The sequence below is a fragment of the Lutra lutra genome, chromosome 15, assembly GCF_902655055.1.
Source record: "Lutra lutra chromosome 15, mLutLut1.2, whole genome shotgun sequence".
Classification (NCBI taxonomy): Eukaryota; Metazoa; Chordata; class Mammalia; order Carnivora; family Mustelidae; genus Lutra; species Lutra lutra.
This window is the reverse complement of record NC_062292.1, coordinates 20,959,267-20,980,352: the sequence shown is the minus strand read 5'-3', so window position 1 is coordinate 20,980,352 and position 21,086 is coordinate 20,959,267. Positions and strand designations below refer to the sequence as shown.

Genomic DNA, 21,086 nt, shown 5'->3' with positions numbered 1-21,086 from the left:
AGGGTTAATACCATGATTAGGTTCATCATAGAATGAATTTTTTCATATCTTATAGTATATATGAGTAGACAACGTTAAGTCTGTGATACTTAAGTTAGTATAAATGTACATATATAAATAATTTTGAGTTAAAAACAAGGTTTTAAAGAATAAAATAGATCCTCCTCTAAATATATGTATAAACTCTGCAGAGTCAACAGTGTTGCTTTACACATAGATCTTTTTTCCCCTCAAAGTGATTGATATATATATATATATCATATATGTGATATATATACATATATGACATTGCATACTTAGGTTCTAAGACTAAAATGACTTAAAAATGACTGAAAAGAAACAAGGAAAAAAAATGAATCAAGAGAAATTCCATAGACATTTATTACACAAACCCCTCCTTATTACAGATTCTGACAAACCAGAGGAAAACAATGCCTCTCTCTGCATTATACAAACTGCACAGTGACAAAGTCTAATCAGTGACAGATTAGAAACCTTGATTACTTACTGGACTCATCACTCAACACTGGTACTTAAAAAAAAAAAAAGAATCCAAAGTACTATAATATGGAAAATTATGCATACAGTACTATAGAGTCACTATCTGTGAAACAGAGACATAACCTAAGAAGGTCTAGAAGCAGAAAAATAAAAATCCAAGAACGCCTGAAACAAGACTATGAGAATACCTCTAAGCATCACTCTATCTGGCCATTCACATTCCAATGCTGCACCATCTGCACCATCTCCCCTCAATGAGTCAGCAGCCAAACAAACCTTAATCGGGAAACACCCTGAGAGAACAATACTTACAAAGTTTTTGCGACGCAAGCTGTAGTGACTGACCCCATAGCTTTCTATCTTGATTTTTGAGACTGTCATTGATGAAATGAACTGCAGGCACAGCTTTGTGCTGGACGTGTTTTAGCAGTTTTCCTGCCTTCATACGATCCAGCTCTTGGATAACCACCCAGGGAATTATTAACGCGAGTTTGTCAAAGCCTGAAAAATAAAAAAACATTCTTATTTCTTATATTTGTTCTAAGTCAACAAATATTTATTGAGCTACTAAACTGAACTGCTTTAGGAGCATTGGAAGTTTTAAAGTAAGGAGTTCACAGTCTAAATGAAGCAGTAATATATAAATAATGGTAATTAAAAACAGATGTAAGTATGGGGCACCTGCCTGGTGCAGTGGGTTGAGCATCTGACTCTTGATTTTGGCGCAGGTCGTGATCTCAGGGTCGGGAATGAACCCCATGTCCAGCTCTGAGGGCAGAGTTGGTTTAGGACTCTCTCTCCCTCTGCCCCTGCCCCTGTGCATAAGCACTCTCTCTCTCCCTCTCTCGCAAATAAATAAATCTTTAAAAGAACAACAGACGTAAGTGTCAAATGAATGTTAAAAAAAAAAAAACAGATACTGTAGGAGATCAAAGAAGAGTAACTTTGGATTGTTTGACCTGTGAAGGCTTTTTTTTTTTTTAACTTCTGCTGATTAATATATATTTTAAGATACATACTTCATGGGCTCCTGGGTGGCTCAGTTGGTTAAGCCACTGCCTTTGGCTCAGGTCATGATCCCAGAGTCCCGGGACTGAGTCCCGCATCGGGCTCCCAGCTCTGTGGGGAGTCTGCTTTTCTCTCTTACCTTCTCCCCTCTTAATGCTCTCTCTCACTCTCTCTCTCTCAAATAAATATATAAAATCTTTAAAAAAATAAAAAAGATACATACTTCATAACATATCTAAATGGAAATGTATTTGTGGGGAAAACAATACCCACATCATTGTTAATATAAAATTTCAACTCAAATAAGAAAATCAGAATTAGGCTTTATAAATACCTGGAATTTCTGTTGTCTTCAAAATTCTAACAAAATTGAGGTGATTCATCAGAATATTTGTGTCAATAACAATTAGAAGCTTTTTATCTGAAGCAGTATTTGCTAGAGAAAAAGAGCAAAGTTAGGATTTCAAGACATTTGATAACAGACTTGTACAATAACTAAAGTTTTGATATCATAGAACTTTGATGGCATTCTTAAGAGAAGACAGTCCTTCAGACAACAAAAACATTCACTCTAATCCTTAAAAGAACAGTAATCAATGTTTAACTATCTACCAGTAAAACATCATGAATTGTTTGAGTGCATTTTTAATCATAAACTGATTTGTTCCAGTAGGAACTATGTTTGCCAAACCTTATTCTGCATCACTAGTAGTGGTACACTTAGGATTTATAGGCTAATTTTAATACACTGTGAGTAAAATATAATTGAAAAGATAAATATGTGCAAATGAAAGAAAACATGTAACATTAGCATTATTATTTCATAGGGCCATTGTGAGGATCAGATAAGTTAATGCACAGGAAAACACTTAGTAAATTGAAAAGTATGATGTGAATGTAATGTAGCATTATATTTTTATAAATTCAAAATAGTACGCTAACAGACTTTGGGTAATATCTATCACCTTCTCCGAGTGGGAAGAATGATCAAAACTTTACTACATAAATAAGAAATCCAAAAAAATAAAAATAAAAAATAAGAAATCCATGAATACCTTTGAGAAATCTTCATTATTTCTAAGTTTTTATTTAAATTCCAGTTAACTAACATACAGTATGATATCAGTTTCAGATACAGAATTTAGTGATTGATCACTTAACATACAATACCTAGTGCTCATCACTGCAAGGGCCCTCCTTAACCCATCACCCATTTAACCCAAACCCCCAGCCCATCTTCCCCCCAGTAACCCTCAACTGTTCTCTATCTATTTCTGATCAGTGCTTTACATAATTGAAACTGTCAAAAGTCACGATTTAGGGCAAGAATAAAAGACAATTCTGATAGTTGATAGCAGAATAAAGATAACCCTGATTACTGACCCTTGGCAAAAAAAGAGAAAGAGAAAATATGTCTAAAATATCCTAATATTGTGAGATGTATAAAACAAATAGGACACATATTAGACCTGAACACTGTCACTAGAAGACATATACCATACCTTATTTTTCAAATGAACACAATTTAACATTTTTCATCTAAATATTATAAAAATTGCATGTTGGCTCATTAACTCCTGAGAAAACACAGATCACAGACATCATCATGTACAGATAGGGTATACCAGCAGAGGAATGTACATCATCTTCCACCAAGTCGATCTCCATGCTCGTTAACTCTCCGGAAGAGGAAACCACAGGCAAATCCACACTTTTTCCCGCACGTGCAGCATGGAGCTCTTCTACTATCTGCATCTAAATTGTGAAAGACCCACAGTAAAACATTTTGGATTATCTACTTGCAGATTAACAAGATTAGAAAGCAATGAACTCTAATAAATTTACTTGAGATGGTTTGTGGGGAAAAGGTCCCAAAAATATGGAGGTAGAATGGGGAAATGGTACAGATTTATAACTACACACAGGGTTTTAAAACTTTTACTACCTCTGTAACCTTAGGCAAGGAAATTATTTAGCTACCTTGGGTCTCTGTTTGTTCATCTACAAAATAGGAATGTTAAATATCTGTTTCCTATTACTATTTTTGTGAGGATTAAATAATATGAAGTTCCTTGCACAGAGCCTAGTACATAGTAGACCTCGTTCTCAACCTGTTTTCACATCAATGTACTTTGGGAGCCAACCATCTTTTCATCTGGATGATAAGCCTCTTCTTGTTCTAAGATTAGTTATGAGCCATCAAAAACTGAAATCTAGATTATTTTTTTTTTTGAAATCTAGATTTTAAGACCCTTCTCACTTCAGGGAAGTAGTTCCCTGATGTATTTTGATGCTAAGAATTATATGTCTAATCTAGATCTGGAGTAGGAGTGAGAAATCTTTCTTCTATCAAGAAGCACTGATCCACAGGGCAGAAAAATACAAATGATTATCACAAATAAAAAGCAATCAATATGGTTTTAAAGTCTTCCTTAGATAGAAAACTACAAAGTATTTCATGAACCTAATTTTAATTTAGGACCAAGAAACATAAAAATCTATGCAATAATTCCAAAAGGTTCAATCAAGAGATTCTACCTGGGAACTGAAACAACAGATGAAAAAATAAATAAATATGCATGTACTCTCATTTTCACTGAGTAACTTTCACCTTATTGCTAATTAGAAAAATGAAGCCAACAGATTAATATCATACTGAATTTTGGTAAGCTTAGGCATAAGCATGCAAAAGTATGATAACATTAAATCAAAATTCATGTAACTTGTAGGCTAGAGGCTCCATACTCTTTATTCCAAACCATTTAGAGCTTACTAGAAACAAAGACAAAAAGGTCATCAATTGGGGCGCCTGAGTGACTCAGTGGGTTAAGCCGCTGCCTTCGGCTTGGGTCATGATCCCAGGTCCTGGGTTCGAGCCCCGCATCGGGCTTTCTGCTCAGCAGGGAGCCTGCTTCCTCCTCTCTCTCTGCCTGCCTCTCTGCCTACTTGTGATTTCTCTCTGTCAAATAAATAAATAAAATCTTAAAAAAAAAAAAGTCATCAATTAAATGTAAGTATCTTCCAAGTAGTTTTTTATAACTTTGTAAAACGTACATATTGATTTAAGTAGAGATATCACTACTTTCATATTACCAAGGTGTTTATAGTCATTATTTTTTTTTAAAGATTTTATTTATGTATTTGACAGAGAGAGAGAGATCACAAGTAGGCAGAGAGGCAGGCAGAGAGAGAGGGGGAAGCAGGCTCCCTGCTGAACAGAGAGCCCGATGCGGAGCTCGATCCCAGGACCCTGAGATCATGACCTGAGCTGAAAGCAGAGGCTTAACCCACTGAGCCACCCAGGCGCCCGTCATTATTTATTATTAATATAGGAACTGTCTTGACTTAATTTCATTGAAATATTCAAAGTAAATAAGTAGGTCGGTAACCTCTTCATCTGTGTCTTGAATACTTTCAAGCGACGCTGAAGAACATGGAGCTTCAAAACTCTGAAATGAAAAGTAATTTTATTAGTTAAGAATGAAGCATATACTCCATTGTATTTATGGACCACATCTTCTTTATCCATTCATCTGTTAAAGGGCATCTCAGCTCCTTCCACAGTTTGGCTCTTGTGGACATTGCTGCTATGAACACTGGGGTGCACATGCCCCTTCTTTTCACTGTATCTTTGGCCTAGTTACCTAGTAGTGCAATTGCTGGGTCATAGGGTAGCTCTATTTTTAATGTCTTGAGGAGCCTCCATACTGTTTCCCAGAGTGGCTGTACTCAGCCATCAGAAAGGATGAACAAACCATCATTTGCATTGACAGGGATGGAACTGGAGGTGATTATGCTGAGTGAAATAAGTCAAGCAGAGAAAGACAATTATCATATGGTTTCACTCATATATGGAACATAAGGAATAGCACGGAGAACCACAGGGGAAGGGAGGGAAAACTGAATGGAAAGAAATCAGAGAGGAAGGCAAACCATGAGAGACTCTGGACTTCGGGGACCAAAAAGAGGATTATAGAAGGGAGGAGGGTGAGGGGATGGGGTAACTCGGTGATAGGTATCAAGGAGGGCATGTGTTGTGATGAGCACTGGGTGTTATATGCAGCTTAATGTATCGTTGAACACTACATCAAAAACTAATGATGTATCGTATGTTGGCTAATTGAACATAATTTTAAAAAAACAGTATAAAACAAAACAAACAAAAAAAACCTTGCAGGGTGGGGGCAGAGAATGAAGCATATACCGAGAGTAGGGTTTTTAACCTTGGCACTACTGACACTTGGCATTGGTTAATTCTCGGTTTTAAGGGCTATGATGTGCATTATGCTGTTTCACAGTATCCTGCCCCTACCCGCTAAATACCAGTAGCACGACTCCCTCCCAATCTTGACAATCAAAAATGTCTCCATCAAGTCAACAGCCAAATGCTCCCTCTGGGGTAAATCGCCCCTAGAAGAGAAACTGTCCCTAGAATAGAAAAGCCTCATTCTAGTAAGTCAATGAAACAAGGTGGAAAGTCTTTAAAGTTTACTCATTCATATATACATTCCTGAAAATACTCATGTTCTTTTTTTTTAATCATTTTTAAACAATTGTATTTATTTATTTGTCAGAGAGAAAGAAAGAGAGAACAAGCAGGGGGAGCAGGAGAGAGAGAAGCAGTCTCCCCTACTGAGCAAGGAGCCCAATGCAGTACTCAAGTCCAGGACCCTGGGATCATGACCTGAGCTGAAGGCAGACGCTTAACCAACTGAGCCACCCAGGTGTCCCTGAAAATACTCCTGTTCTAAGAATAGAACTACATGCCACCCTGAGAAACAGAAAGAGCCACAGACAAGATAAACAGGCTGGCCTTCAGTGGTGGAAAATTTTCACCCAGAAGTAGTGTGACCCATTTCTAGAAGTGACATGACAAAAAGAAGGAACCTGAAGATCAGGAGATGACTGAAGGGGGAAAACTGAAAACTGCAAGAGTTGTGTTCTACATGGGTGGAGGGCCAGAGGTGTGTGTTTTAATTCTCTCTTTAGCAGAGGTTGAAAATCTATTAATTCCAAGTTTTCACTGGCACTGTTGGTAAGCAGATGAGACTTACCTGACCCTCTGTACAGGTAATAGTGAACTCAGCAAAAGCCACCACTAAACCAAATCATCATCTAAGAATTCTCTGACATAACACCAAACTCAGGCAGCTATAAATGGCAGAAATGACATACTGTCTTTGAACAAGTATATCATATGTTGCTTACTGGGAATTCGGCTCTCATCCTGACTTCCCAACATCAGTCCTCATATGGTATATATAACACCATATACATCACACACTAAGTTCGTGATACCTTTACTGTCCCATGATTCTCCATCTGACTTTAAATTTCACCAGATCCCTAAGGTTCTCTCTGACTAGAAGTGCCAAACAAGGTAGAGATTATTATCAGAATTTCCTACGACTCCTGATGTTTGAAGTCTTGTTTGTTTATTTAGGTCGCGTTACTACCCTTCACTCTCTTTGACCACAGGCTACTTCCAGGGACTTCAACAAGTTTTGTCACTCCTCCAAACCAGGAAAGCTCACATCAATTGTTTCTGAAGACCTCTCCTTATTAAAAAGGAAAGTCTCAGTGGGCATTTAACTGTTTCCCTCCTCTTACCATGCTTTAGTAAATAAATGAACTGGGATACAGCATCCTGCAGATGGCAAAGAGGAGTATCAATAACAAGACTAACAATGGTTTTATCTACTAGTGTGATTCTAACCTGAAAACCAGATTACACTGCTTCCCTGATTATGTTTCGATGGCTTTCCATACCATCTGCAGGATACAAGATAAAACAAACAAACAAAAAAACCCTTCCCATGGGATACAAAGTACTCCATTGTCTGAACCCTGGCTTCCTCTCCCACAGCCTCTCCTATACATAGATTTTCTACACATCTCAACTCTAGTCATGCTGAACAACTTACATGCCCATGTACGCTCCTGTCATACAACCTCATGACTGTGGCCCTCTATCCTGGTCCTACCTGGTCCTTGCTCTACACACCCTTCACTACCAAGCTCAAGAATCTCCACCTTGGTGAGCCTTTCCTGAACTTACCCCCAAACTTATACTAACACCAGTCTAATTCGTAGGGCTCTAATATGTATTTCACTAAACTGCAACTGTATTTGTCTACTAATCTGCCTCCCTGGGAACTTCCTAAGGGTAAAGATCATCTTACTCATCTCTAAGACCCTAGAACCTAGAGATGTACCTAATACGTAACAGGTAGCTTTAATTAATGTTTGATAAACTGAACAGCTACCTCATAGGTCTGTAAGTATTAAGTGGGATGCTGTTTGTAAAAGTGTCCTATAAACCATAAATCTTTGGAATGTTGGTTTGCAAGGGTGAGGGGAGGATACAGACAAAGGGGTCTCTATCAAAGGACCATAATACTTAAGAAACAAAAGAAGTTTTTTCTCTTAAGAAAGCATAATAGGATTACTAAATAACAGGGTTACCAATTCCAGAAAATAACAATTATTTCCTTGTAAAGTACTCTCATCATTTTAGGAAGATAATTATCTATTGAGGAACTTGTGGGGAAAACAACAAACATAATATTAAGAGTAGCTACTGTCTGGGCGCCTGGGTGGCTCAGTGGGTTAAGCCGCTGCCTTCGGCTCAGGTCATGATCTCAGGGTCCTGGGATCGAGTCCCGCATCGGGCTCTCTGCTCAGCAAGAAGCCTGCTTCCCTCTCTCTCTCTCTCTCTGCCTGCCTCTCCGTCTGCTTGTGATCTCTCTCTCTGTCAAATAAATAAATAAATAATCTTTAAAAAAAAAAAAAAAAAAGAGTAGCTACTGTCGATAATATGCTAGAGAATATATTCAAGATAAGAACAATATTTACTTGCTGCTCCTGTGTCTAAATGACTTTAAGTCTGATAGGACTGCTATTAAAGAACAGCGGATAAAGAGTTTTAATTCCAATAACTGGAAAGTAATCATGTAAAAACTGCTTCTCCTACAACTTAATATTCATACTATATACCTCTTTTGATTTATGTGGTAATTCTATGTAGAGACTAAAAGAAACTATAAGGTAGGGGCACCTGGGTGGCTCAGTCAGTTAGGGGTCTGCCTTTGGTTTGGGTCATGATCCCAGGGTCCTAGGATCGAGCCCCTCATTGGGCTCCCTACAGTGGAGGACCTGCATCTCCCTCTGCCTGCTGCTCCCCCTGCTTGTGCTCTCTCGCTTTCTCTGACAAATAAAATCTTGGGAAAAAAAAAAAAAACCTAAACTAAAATACTGCTGGGGATTGCTCACATCTTTAGATGCACAATAGAGGGGAATGAACATCAAGCAACGATACAAAGATGTTCAATGAATAGACTCCCAACTTCAAACTCCATTCTCACATTTTATGCTAGAGAACTGGTTATAACACAGGAAAACTGAAGCTTTTCTTTAAGAAAGCAATAAAAAGAACAAACTCAGTTGTTTTTCTTCTTGGACTCCTTCAAGTTCATTGAACGAAAAGTCCTCTCTCCAGCTCTTCCAGCCTCCTTCGTTACAATCCCTCTGTTTTTCCTAAGAAGTATCTTATACTGCAATCTACAGTCTTCTTCATAAAAGGAGGTACGTTCAACCAGCCCTATTTTGTTTTGTTTTGTTTTCAAGATTTTACTGATTTATTTTAGATAGAGCATGAGTGGCAAGGAAGATGTGGAGGGGGAGAGACACACTCCACACTGAGTGCAGAGTCCCACGCAAGGATCAATCCCATGACCCATGAGATCATGACCTGAGCCGAAATCAGAAGTCGGCCACTTAAGCTGCTGAGCCACCCAGGTGCTCCTCAACCAGCCCTTTTTAAAAGCAGTCTCCAAATTTCAGTCTGTTGGAAGTTGTGAAGTTCCAAGGATTTGAAAGTTCTCTTAAAGGTAAATAACGTTATTTGCCACATAAACAAGACTGTATAGAGATGAGGTTCTCAAATTAGTTCACACATGCTGATTTATTACATAACTTAAAAGCAAAACTTTCCAACCCAGATCTCGGTATATGTAGTTCCCTTTGCCGGGAACATCCCTGCTTCTCCCATTCCACCCAACCTGGCCTTGCCTTGAGTTAACTCCTTTTCATTCTTCAGCTCTCACGTTCAATGTTACCCCCTCCAGTAAACTCTTTACTGAGCCATTACTCCTGGCTCTGGATTCCCATGTTAAGCGGTAAGTACTTATCAGACATAAGGTGATGGATTGCTTGTGTGTCTCCTCACATGAAGTCTCTGGAAGCAGACACCGTGAATGCAGTGCCTGGTATACAGTGGAACTCCAAAATGACTGTTAGAGGAATAGCTATTCAGAACATTGACCCCTGGACGTTCTATAGTACCCAGGGTTACAGAAGTGCCCAAGAGACAGTTGCAGGGCTTTTCTGAAAGGACTGTTTGTAACTGCTTCTTCCCACCTTTCACATTATCACCTTCTATTACAGATCCTTGATACTTGCCAGGATATCTTCCTAAGGAGGCTGGAACTAAAGGGGTAAGATAAAGGAACTAACACATATCTTCCTGACTAAACAGAATGAGCTCTCTGTGATCTTATTCGTAACAGAAACAACTCAAACCTGACCCTATTAAAATTCTCTCCTAAAACCTGTATTAACATTTTACACCACCTTACCTGGATTACATTTTCCCTGGAACTTGAATCACTTTCTTGTTGCTCGGGATGGTTTTTTACTTTCCACTCATGAACAACCTGCTTAGATGTGGAATCTGAAAATAAATGTTCACTTTTGTGCCTGGTCAAATTTAATGAAACTTGGGAGCCTTCCAGGCGTTTCTTCTCCTGCTTAGTCTTTGACTTGTTAGACTCTAAACTGAAGACATTTTCTTCTATAAGCTTCTGGAAGGTATCATGGGATTTTACTGGGATTTTGAAACTGATCTTCCTTCTTCTAGATTCTAGGGGTTCCTTAAGTATCTTGTTGGAATTATAATCCTGAGAAAAATGGATTCTCTTGCATTTCTCTGAAATGCGTTTTTCAGAACTGTCCCTACATTTCTTGTGCCTTTCCTTCTTGAGTTCTTTCATCTTCTCCCTCTGAACGAGTACATGAGGCCATTGTTTTTCACTTGCCTGGACTTCAGTTTTAGGTTTTACATCTTTGGGCATTTTAGGATTACTAAGGTTTTTAATTCCGTGGTCAGGCTTATTCCTAACATTTGTCAATTTAGTATCTTTAGAATCTACACATCTCCTTAGATCTTTTTTAGTTCCGTGTGAAGGACTCGGTGAAATAATTTGATTAGCATTTGAATGTGATGCTTCTTGGAGTTTAACAGGGCCTTGGGATGAAGAACTGATTTTTTGTTTCCTTCCTGGAGGCTCGGTTTCTACGTCCAATCTGTAAAGTAGCACAGAAACCCAAGTTACATTGCAATTATACATGATCATACATAATGTTGTGCTGTGTTATTCAGTCAGGAAATGACAGAACTGGTCTGATACCAATTTCATAAAGAATAAGAAATGGTTACATAAAGAAAGAAGTGAAAGAATTACAAATGGTATTGGCATAACTGGTCTATTTGGACAAAAACCAAATTTACAGCTTTATATAATACCAGGCAGCATAAATTCCATACAGATTATATATTGAAGTACAAAATAATTACAATTGCTACACTTCATATTAATCCCTTAAAAACCAAAGGGGAAAAAAGGAAATAGTTAATCTAATTTCTTAATAGGGAGCTTCCTAAACTTAAGAACAGTGAGAAAAATCACAAAGAAAAAGAATAATTGTAAATGACTATTTATGAGTAGCCTGGCTGGCTTATTAGTCAGAAGAGCACGTGACTCTTAATCTTGGGGTCATGAGTCTGAGCTCCACGTTGGGTGTAGGGATTACTTAAATAAATAAAATTTTAAAAATAAATAAATAGGGGCGCCTGGGTGGCTCACTGGATTGGGCTTCTGCCTTTAGCTCGGGTTGTGGTCTCAGGGTCCTGGGATCAAGCCCCACATCGGGCTCTCTACTCAGCAAGGAGCCTGCTTCCCCCTCTCTTTCTGCCTGCCTCTCTGCCTACTTGTGATCACTCTGTCAAATGAATAAAATCTTAAAAATAAATAAGTAAATAACTATTCACTTTAAAGCTTTAGCATATTAAAGAATAATAAAATTTTTAAAACTGGGAAATGGTATTTGTTATATATGTGACAGTTTATTAGCCTTAGTAAATGAAAAGCTCATCACAAAGGACTGATTCTGGGTGCCTGGGTGGCTCAGTTGGTTAAGCATCTGTCTTGGGGTCAAGTCATGATCCAGGAGTCTCAGGATCAAGCTCCACATCAGGCTCCCCGCTCAGCAGGAAGTCTGTTTCTCCCTCTGCCCCCCATCCTACTTGTGCTCTCTCTCCCTCTCGCTCTCAAACAAATACCTAAAATCTTAAAAAAAAAAAAAAAAGTACTGATTCTAGAATAAGACATAACAGAAAATATTGATAAGAAAAAGCGATTGGCTGATAGATATTTGGGGGGAAAAGTTTAACTTTACTAGTAATCAAAAACATTTTTTTTAAAAGACATTCTAATTATAACAGCATACCATTTTCTTTTATCAAATTAACAAAGATTTTAAAACAACATTAAGTACTGGCAAGGGGTTGAAAAATGGGCCCTCTCATGGTAGAAATGCAAAATGATATAGGAGTTCCACGAAGGTGGGGAGCCTGGGTGGCTCAGTTGACGAAGTGCCTCACTCTTGATTTTGGCTCAGGTCATGATCTCAGGGTGGTGAGATCAAGCCTCATATCAGACCCAGCCTAGAACCTGTTTAAGATTCTCTCCCTCTCTCCCCATCTGCCTCTCCCTCTCTGCTTCACCCCCCGGCCCCCGCTAGTGCTCCTTCTCTCTCTCAACCAAAAAAAAAAAAAAAAAAAAAAAAAAGAAAGAGAGAGAGAGAGAGAGAGAAAGAGTTCATAAAGGAATTTGATGATATAATTAAAAATTATAAAAATGCTCATATTCTTTGACTTCCTAGTAATTCCCATTTTAGAAATCTATACCACGGTGAAAAAAATTAAAAATGGACCAAAATCTTTTTTAAAATTCAGGATTATTTATAATAGCAAAAAGTAAGCTAACAGGGTAAATACTAAAATTTTGGAAATGACTAAGAAATATGCCATTCTACTAAATATGACAGAGTATCACGGTCATTTTAAATGATGTTTATGAAAGTTTTCAATGATCTAATAAAACATATTCATAAAATATTAAGCAAAAATCAACTAGGGCAAAAATCTATATATATCATGTGGTCTCAACAATTTATATAAATACAGGAAAAAGTCAAGAAAGAAATATGCTAAAATGTTAGAAGTAGCAATAGCTAGAGGTGATATTTTCCTGCTTCATAAAAGTCGATATTACTCGGTAGTCAGAAAGAAAGGCGAAAAAATTTCAATAATTTTGAGTGTCTTCTAAGTGCCTGTCACTCTACTAGGCCCTGGAGAGGCCATGGAGGACACACCCAATAGAGTTCTGACCCCCAATTTGCTTTCACTCTGGTGGGGGAGAAAAACAAAGGAAACAGCTGATTTCTCAAATAATTACATAAGAGCAAACTGTAACACCTCGGGAGTTTTTGTAGGAGTTTCACCTGAGTCTTCATTGGATTCCATCTTCTTTCTATCTCTGCCTACAAAAAGACTGCCCACCATTATTTATCTGTAAGTAAATAATGATAAAACAAAACTTGAGGGGCGCCTGGGTGGCTCAGTGGGTTAAGAAGCCTCTGCCTTCGGTTCAGGTCATGATCTCAGGGTCCTGGGATGGAGCCCCGCATTGGGCTCTCTGCTCAGCGGGGAGCCTGCTTCCTCCTCTCTCTCTGCCTGCCTGCCTCTCTGCCTATTCTCTCTCTGTCGAATAAATAAAATCTTTAAAAATTAAAAAAAGAAAAAAAACTTGAAATTTTAATAGGACTTTGGCTTCTAATAATATACCATGTTTACGATGCCAACTATATTAAAGAAAAACTAGGAGAACAACACAGAAAACATTAACTCAAAATTTTTAAGGGGACCCTGTAGTGCCCTGAGCATTTTCATGTTCCTTTTTTTTTTTTTTTTTTAAGATTTTATTTATTTTTGAGAAAGGGAGCAGACTCACCACTAAGCAGGGAGCTTAATGTGGGGGTCAATCCTAAGACCCTGGGATCCTGACCCAAGCTGAGGGCAGATGCTTAACTGACTGAGTCACCCAGGTACCCCTTCATATTGCTTTTTATTTGTTCTCCACAACAACCCTGTGCTGCACACTTTATAGTCATCTATGGATCATGGCCTTTATAGTCATAATTAATGAAAACTCAACAATATAATACTTTTTAAAAGACCAAAAAAATCAAACCTTAAAATTACCTCTTATCAAATAGCCTTATAAAAGACTAGATTGTGATAATGCAGTTTTATATTTGCAACCCAAAATACTAAAGTTCTGAGATCTTTTTTTTTTTTTAAAGATTTTATTTATTTATTTGACAGACAGAGATCACAAGTAGGCAGAGAGGCAGGCAGAGAGAAAGGAAGAAGCAGGCTCCCCGTCAAGCAGACAGCCCGATGCGGGGCTCAATCCCAGGACCCCGGGATCATGACCTGAGCTGAAGGCAGAGGCTTTAACCCACTGAGCCACCCAGGCGCCCCTGAGATCTTTTTAGATATGTTAGACATGCAGCAAATACTTATTTTTTATTTTTTTTTTATTTTTTATTTTTTTAGATTTTTTATTTATTTATTTGACAGAGAGAGATCACAAGCAGGCAGAGAGGCAGGCAGAGAGAGAGGAGGAAGCAGGCTCCCCGCTGAGCAGAGAGCCCGATGCGGGGCTCGATCCCAGGACCCTGAGATCACGACCTGAGCTGAAGGCAGCGGCCTAACCCACTGAGCCACCCAGGCGCCCCTGAGATCTTTTTAGATATGTTAGACATGCAGCAAATACTTATTTTTTAAAGTATGTATCTTTTATGAGTGACATAGTGTAAAATCAATATTCAGCTGAAGTTGAAACACATCCTAGATGAGCTCTCATGATATAAGAATAAGTGTGAAGTTTTGTCAAAACGTCATTACTAAAGTTTTGACAAAATTTCACACTTTTATTAGACTATGTAAAAATTTAGTAGCCATTTTAAAATATGACATACTTCAGAAACAATTTGTCAACACTATCAGCAGTTTAAACTTCTCTGTTGGTCATCATGACATACACTCACAATACTGAATTATATACTTACATTCAACTTAGCTCAGTTGAATAATAAATTACTTTTCGGCTAATTCTGCCAATAATGGCTTTGCTGGTGGCAATGTTGCCATCTATCTAACAGTAACTAAGGCAAAACTTCTCACCTCCTCAATTCCTGGACTTAAAAAGATTTGGTCAACAGTGATGATACAACCTTGTGAAGAAATCCCACTAACTGAAAGTGCACTGCTCAGAGAAATGCTCTCTGAATATTTTCAAAAGCAGATTTAGATTGTTGCCCTTAATTTAAGGAACGAAACAAATGAACACAGGGGAAGGGAAGGAAAAATAAAATAAGATGAAATCAGAGAGAGAGAGACAAACCACAAGAGACTCTTAACTATGGGACACAAACTGAGGGTTGCTGGAGAAGTGGGTGGGGAGATGGGGTAACTGGGTGATGAACATTAAGAAGGGCACCTGATGGAATGAGCACTGGGTGTTTTATGCAACTGATAATAACTGAACTCTAGTTCTGAAACTAATGATTCACTCTATGTTAATTAAATGATTTTAAATTTAAAAAAAGATTGTTGCCCTTGGTGATTTTTCATTATTAATACATCTATATACACTCAAACCATGGATTGAGAATTGTGGTAATTATTACCACAATTAAGTGGCTTCAGGATGATAAAATTCTCATTTTTCATCTGCACCTCAGCTTTCATTGCACACCAATTTTGGGACCATCCCTATACTGAATAGGGAAATTTTTACAGAAGATGCCACATACCATAAAGAAATACTCATAACCTTGAGGCAAGTAAGTTTGTTTACTTCTCCAATGGAGAAACAACAGCAGTAAATGAACCACATTCTCTTCAGGCAACTCAAAAAAGAAGTTCTGCACTGTCGATACTTATGTTTCCAAAGCACAGTAGGACAGTTTTCTTTCGTCCAGGCAACTTTTCAGTATATAATAGCTCCTATCCCATATTGTTTAAACACATGACAAGGCAGTCTTAAAATATCTTGTACGCCATACAGTTTGTCTTCAACAAAAGAAAATTTCACTTGCAAGTTGTATCTAGAGAGCTTACCAATATCTGAAAGTAAATATTCATATGTTAATGATTAATCTAAACGCCACACCTTGCTCACATTACTAACATTGTTACTCCCAGTAGATACGATGACAACCCACACAACGATGACAACCCACACAACGGCGTGGTCCACTGAGCACACGTGGGTTCAGGAATGCAGAAATGCAGCAGCAGGCTTTGACTATTCAGTGCTGCAAAACCTGAAGTCAAATTGCAGATTTTGAGTAAAAACTGAAGCCAAGGGGCACTTCGTTGTACTCCTGGAATAGTTTAGATCCTATTCTCGAAATAATTCAACAATACTGTTTCTTCCTCCTTCCAAAGACTGTGGACAAGTCTAGGAGAGTAGTATACATAGATCAAAAGTCTATTCATGCTCTTATACATACATATAAAATCAAGGGCTAGAAAATGTGCCCTTACTAAGGCTAAAGGTAACTAGTGAAAAACCATGCAGTGTTTAAGAACTAAAAAAAAAAAAAAAAAAAAAGAATATTAGGATAAAAGGCATTAATAATCCATTTTGAAAAAGTGTAGAAAGTAATAGTCAATGTGATGTCAAATTCATAACAGAATAATAATACAGAAGCAAAGTATCACAAAGAAAGAAGAGGAGACAAAAAAAAAAAAAAAAACTGAAGAAAAGCCAGAGGCAAGCTGAATTTTTTGTTTTTAGCAAACATTAACTAAATTTGTCTGGGAAGCAGAAATTTTATGTATATATTTAATGCCATTTTTATCATTTTCCCATAGCCACTTACTTTCAGAGAATCTATGATCTCCTCTACTTTCTTCACACACTATACTTTTATACTTACCCCATTAGTGGCAAGAAATACCATCACCACAAAGTTCTCTGAAATTTTTATCCAAAGAACACAGAAATTAAAGAAAAGTAATCTCCATTATCCCTACCATTATGCTACAAGTTCTCTAGTTGTAGCCATATCCTATTTAAATAACATGATTTTAAAACCATAACAATTCAATAAGCAACATATTCTCTTCACAGGTGACATATAATTTATCTTTCTAAATTTCTAAACCAGCCACACAACTTCTTCTATTACTATATATAACAAAGTTATGCATCTTATAAGAATGTGTCAAAATCAAATCACCAGAGATAAAAATCTGCATTTTACTTGAAAGTGTCATTTACATAGCATAGAATTATGATAGACTTTTTATTTCGCTCAACTTTTTATTAAATCTACACTAATATTTAAAAAATTCAATAATGTCAGTCTGTTAAAAATCTGCCTTTGGCTCAGGTCATGACGCCAGGGTCCTGAGCCCTGAGTTGGGCTCCCTACTCAGTGGGGACTCTGCATCTCCCTCTGCCTCTGCATCTCCCACACTGCTTGTGCACTCTTGCTATGCCTCTCTCTCAAATAAATAAAATCTTCAAAAAACAAATCAGGGGCATCTGGGTGACTCAGCGGGTTTAGCTTCTGCCTCCGGCTCGGATCATGATCTCAGGGTCCTGGGGTCGAGCCCCACATCGGGCTCTCTGCTCAGCAGGGAGCCTGCTTCCCTCTCTCTCTCTCTGCCTGTCTCTCTGCCTACTTGTGATCTCTGTCTGTCAAATAAATAAATAAAATCTTTAAAAAAAAATTCAATAATTATAACCTGTGCTACAGCTAGAAATATTGGCATGCAAATCAGTACTGATCAAATAAAAAACTTTGCATATCAAAATATTTAGTCTCACAATTCTAAGCCTCCAAAAGTAAAAGATATCAACAAAAAGAAGGAATTCACCTTTTCAGTTCTTGTCTTCTTTTTACATCACAGTACAGAATGTCTATATGATCTGATTTCTGAAAGAAAAAAAAAATGAATCATTCAGGAAATAGAAATCATGCACTGACACTTTAGTTACAGGAGAAAGACTGGGAGACAATATTTTTTCCCCACATCTATGTAATAGTGAATAGGCTGACACAATAATTTTTTTTAAGATTTTATTTACTTATTTGACAGAGAGACACAGTGAGACAGGGAATACAAGCAGGGGGAGTGAGAGAGGGAGAAGCAGGCTTCCCGCCAAGCAGGGATCCTGATGTGGGGTTCGATCCCAGGACCCTGGGATCATGACCTGAACCGAAGGTAGATGCTTAAGGACCGAGCCATCCAGGCACCCCCTGACACAATAATTTATTTAATCTTTCCAATAATCCTGTACAACAGGTTTTATCATCATGCCCCATTTTATAGGTAAAGTACTCAAGGTGCAAACAGAGAAAAGTATCTTCCTTAACATTACAGAGCAAGTCAGCAGCAGAGCCAGGACTGAAATAGTTCTGTCTACTATCTCTACTCTACCAATCTGTCTCTCCATGTGTTCTGGGGATACAGGCCTAGGCAGAAGAGAAGTAAGAGAGAAACAGGATATAGCCCTTGTCCTATAGACATTATAGAACAGAGAGAAGAAGAATATATACAAATAATCTAATGAAATTATACACCTAAGTGTGAAAGCAGAACATACATTAAGTTGTAAAAGAGTTCAAAGTATCAAGCACCAAAAGTTGGAACATACTTAGGAAAAAAGGCGGACAAAATATATGCTAAAGATTGAGGGGCGCCTGGTGGCTCAGTTGTTAAGCATCTGCCTTCGGCTCAGGTCATGATCCCAGGGTCCCAGGTTCGAGCCCAGCATAGGGCTCCCTGCTCAGTAAGGAGTGTGCTCCCTCTCCCACTCCCCCTGCTTGGGTTCCCTCTCTTGCTCTCTCTCTCTCCCTCTTTGTCAAATAAATAAATAAATAATTCTTTAAAAGATTTTATTATTTATTCATGAGAGACAGCAAGAGGCAGAGACAGAGGAAGAAACAAGCTCCCTTCAGAGCAGGGAGCCCAACAAAGGACTGGATGAGCTGAATGCAGATGCTTAGCCGACTGAGACACCCTGGCACCCCTAAATAAATATTTTATATATATATATATATATATATATATATATATATATATATATATAGACACACACACGTATATACATACATACATATACACACACACACACACACACACACACACTAACGATTGAATATAGATTAAATAAAGATTAACAAGTAAAAGAAAAAGGTTGTCTCAGCTAAGAAAACTTAGGCATTCTAAGCAGCTGGAGATGACTGGTATAAACTCAACAGAGAAAAAACAAACCAGCCTAGTTAGAAGCAGAAGGGCTGTTTTCAGGAAGAAAAAAGAAAACTGGCTAGTTGAGGGTGACCAAATTTAGGAGGGTCCGGAATCCCAGACTAAAAAGTGATTTTTCAACAGAGAAGAAATATATTGAAATCTGTGTTTTAAGAAGGTTAATACAGAAACAATAAATTGAAACAGCAGTGTCATTATATAAAAACAAGCAAATCCTTAAAAACAGAATTCTGTATTCCCACAAGTTTCACAATTACTTTCCCTTATTACCCATGACCACATTGCTATCCCAACATACACCTAACATTAACCTGAATGCCCTGAGTACTTCACCAACCACCCATGTACTAGCTTAATGTCTTTTTAATTATTTGAATGACTCTGGATTTGGCTCTGTTGCTATAAACAATTTTGTGTCCTTGGACAAGTCATGTAACCTCCTAGATCTCAATTTCTGAATCTGAAAACACAAAGGCTACACATCTGCCTTGGCTACCTCCAAAGGATATTGTAAAGCCAAATAAAACCATATATGGGAAAAGACTTAAAAACTCTCTTAATATTTGCAGATGACATATCAGATAAGGGGCTAGTATCCAAAATCTATAAAGAACTTATCAAATCCAACATGCAAAAAACAAATAATCCAGTCAAGATATGGGCAGAAGACATGAACAGACATTTCTCCAAAGAAGACATCCAAATGGCCAACAGACACATGAAAAAATGCTCGACATCACTTGGCATCAAGGAAACAACAAATCAAAACCATAATGAAATACCACTTCGCACCTGTCAGAATGGCTAAAATTAACAAGACAGGAAACAACAAATGTTGGGGAGGATGCAAAGAAAGGGGAACCCTCCTATACTGTTGGTGGGAATACAAACTGGTTCAGCCACTCTGAAAAACAGTATGGAGATTCCTCAAAAAGTTGAAAATAGAGCTACCCTATGACCCGGCAATTGCACTACTGGGTATTTACCCCAAAGATACAAATGTAGTGATCCGAAGGGGGACCGTACACTACTGTGCATAGCAGCAATGACCACAATAGCCAAACTGTGGAGAGAGCTCAGATGTCCATCGACAGATGAATGGATAAAGATGTGGTATGTGTATGTGTATACACACACACACACACACACACACAATGGAATATTACTCATCCATCAAAAAAGGATGAATATTTACCATTTACATTAATGTGGATGGTACTGGAGGGTATTATGCTGAGCGAAATAAGTCAATCAAAAAAAGTCAATTATCATACAGTTTCACTCATATGTGAAATATAAGAAACAGTGCAGAGGATCATAAGGGAAGGGAAAACTGAATGGGAAAAAATCAGAGAGGGAGACAAGCCATGACAAACTCTTAACTATAGGAAACAAACTGGGGGTTGCTGGAGGGCAGATGGATGGGGTGATGGAGTAACTGGGTGACAGGCATTAAGGAGGGCATGTGATGTGATGAGCATTGGGTGTTATATGCAACTGCTGAATTACTGACCTCTACATCTGAAACTAATGATGTACTATATGTTGGCTAAATGAATTAAAAAAACAACTCTCTTAATTTATATCCATGTTGTCTAACTCTGCATGATAGAGTCTAACTGCACAAAGAAATAACTTGTTAAATCCTTTTTGGTGAGTAGAAGGAAGAAACCAAACACTGGTGTTTTTTCTATTGGCTATCGCAAAGTATAAGAGAAAGAAAAGATGAGTGGAAAAGTAGTGGGGGAATATGTATCATAAACCTTCTCATCACACATTAAAACTTTAATATTAATAATATCTAGAGTTGGCTACAATATACGAACACTCACCAGTTTTCTCTTCTCTGATGAAACAGACCTTACACAGCAAGCTGAACTAGTAGAACTTGAAGTTTTTTTCTCTGTCTTATCCTAAGCATGCCATTTGGGGAAAAAAAAAAAGCACAAAATTAAGCATAGTCTAAGACAGCGTTATTTAATCATTGTTATTATAAACTAACATTCTTTCTACATTCATAATAAACTTCAGGGGGGAAAAAATGTTTAAAGCCACACAAACTTTGGTAAGGGGGAGGGAAACTCAATTAGAAGGAAAACTCAAG

General features: G+C 37.8%; 1 protein-coding gene across 1 annotated transcript in view; it reads right to left on the bottom strand.

The window, feature by feature from the left end:
• SWT1 (SWT1 RNA endoribonuclease homolog) overlaps positions 1-21,086 on the bottom strand; it is a 104,830-nt gene that overhangs the window by 77,983 nt on the left and 5,761 nt on the right. Inside the window, 7 exon segments of the mRNA XM_047704312.1 lie at positions 814-1,002; positions 1,844-1,945; positions 3,135-3,264; positions 4,899-4,958; positions 10,146-10,872; positions 17,588-17,646; positions 20,815-20,895. Of these exon segments, the coding sequence (XP_047560268.1) occupies positions 814-1,002; positions 1,844-1,945; positions 3,135-3,264; positions 4,899-4,958; positions 10,146-10,872; positions 17,588-17,646; positions 20,815-20,895 (1,348 nt within the window).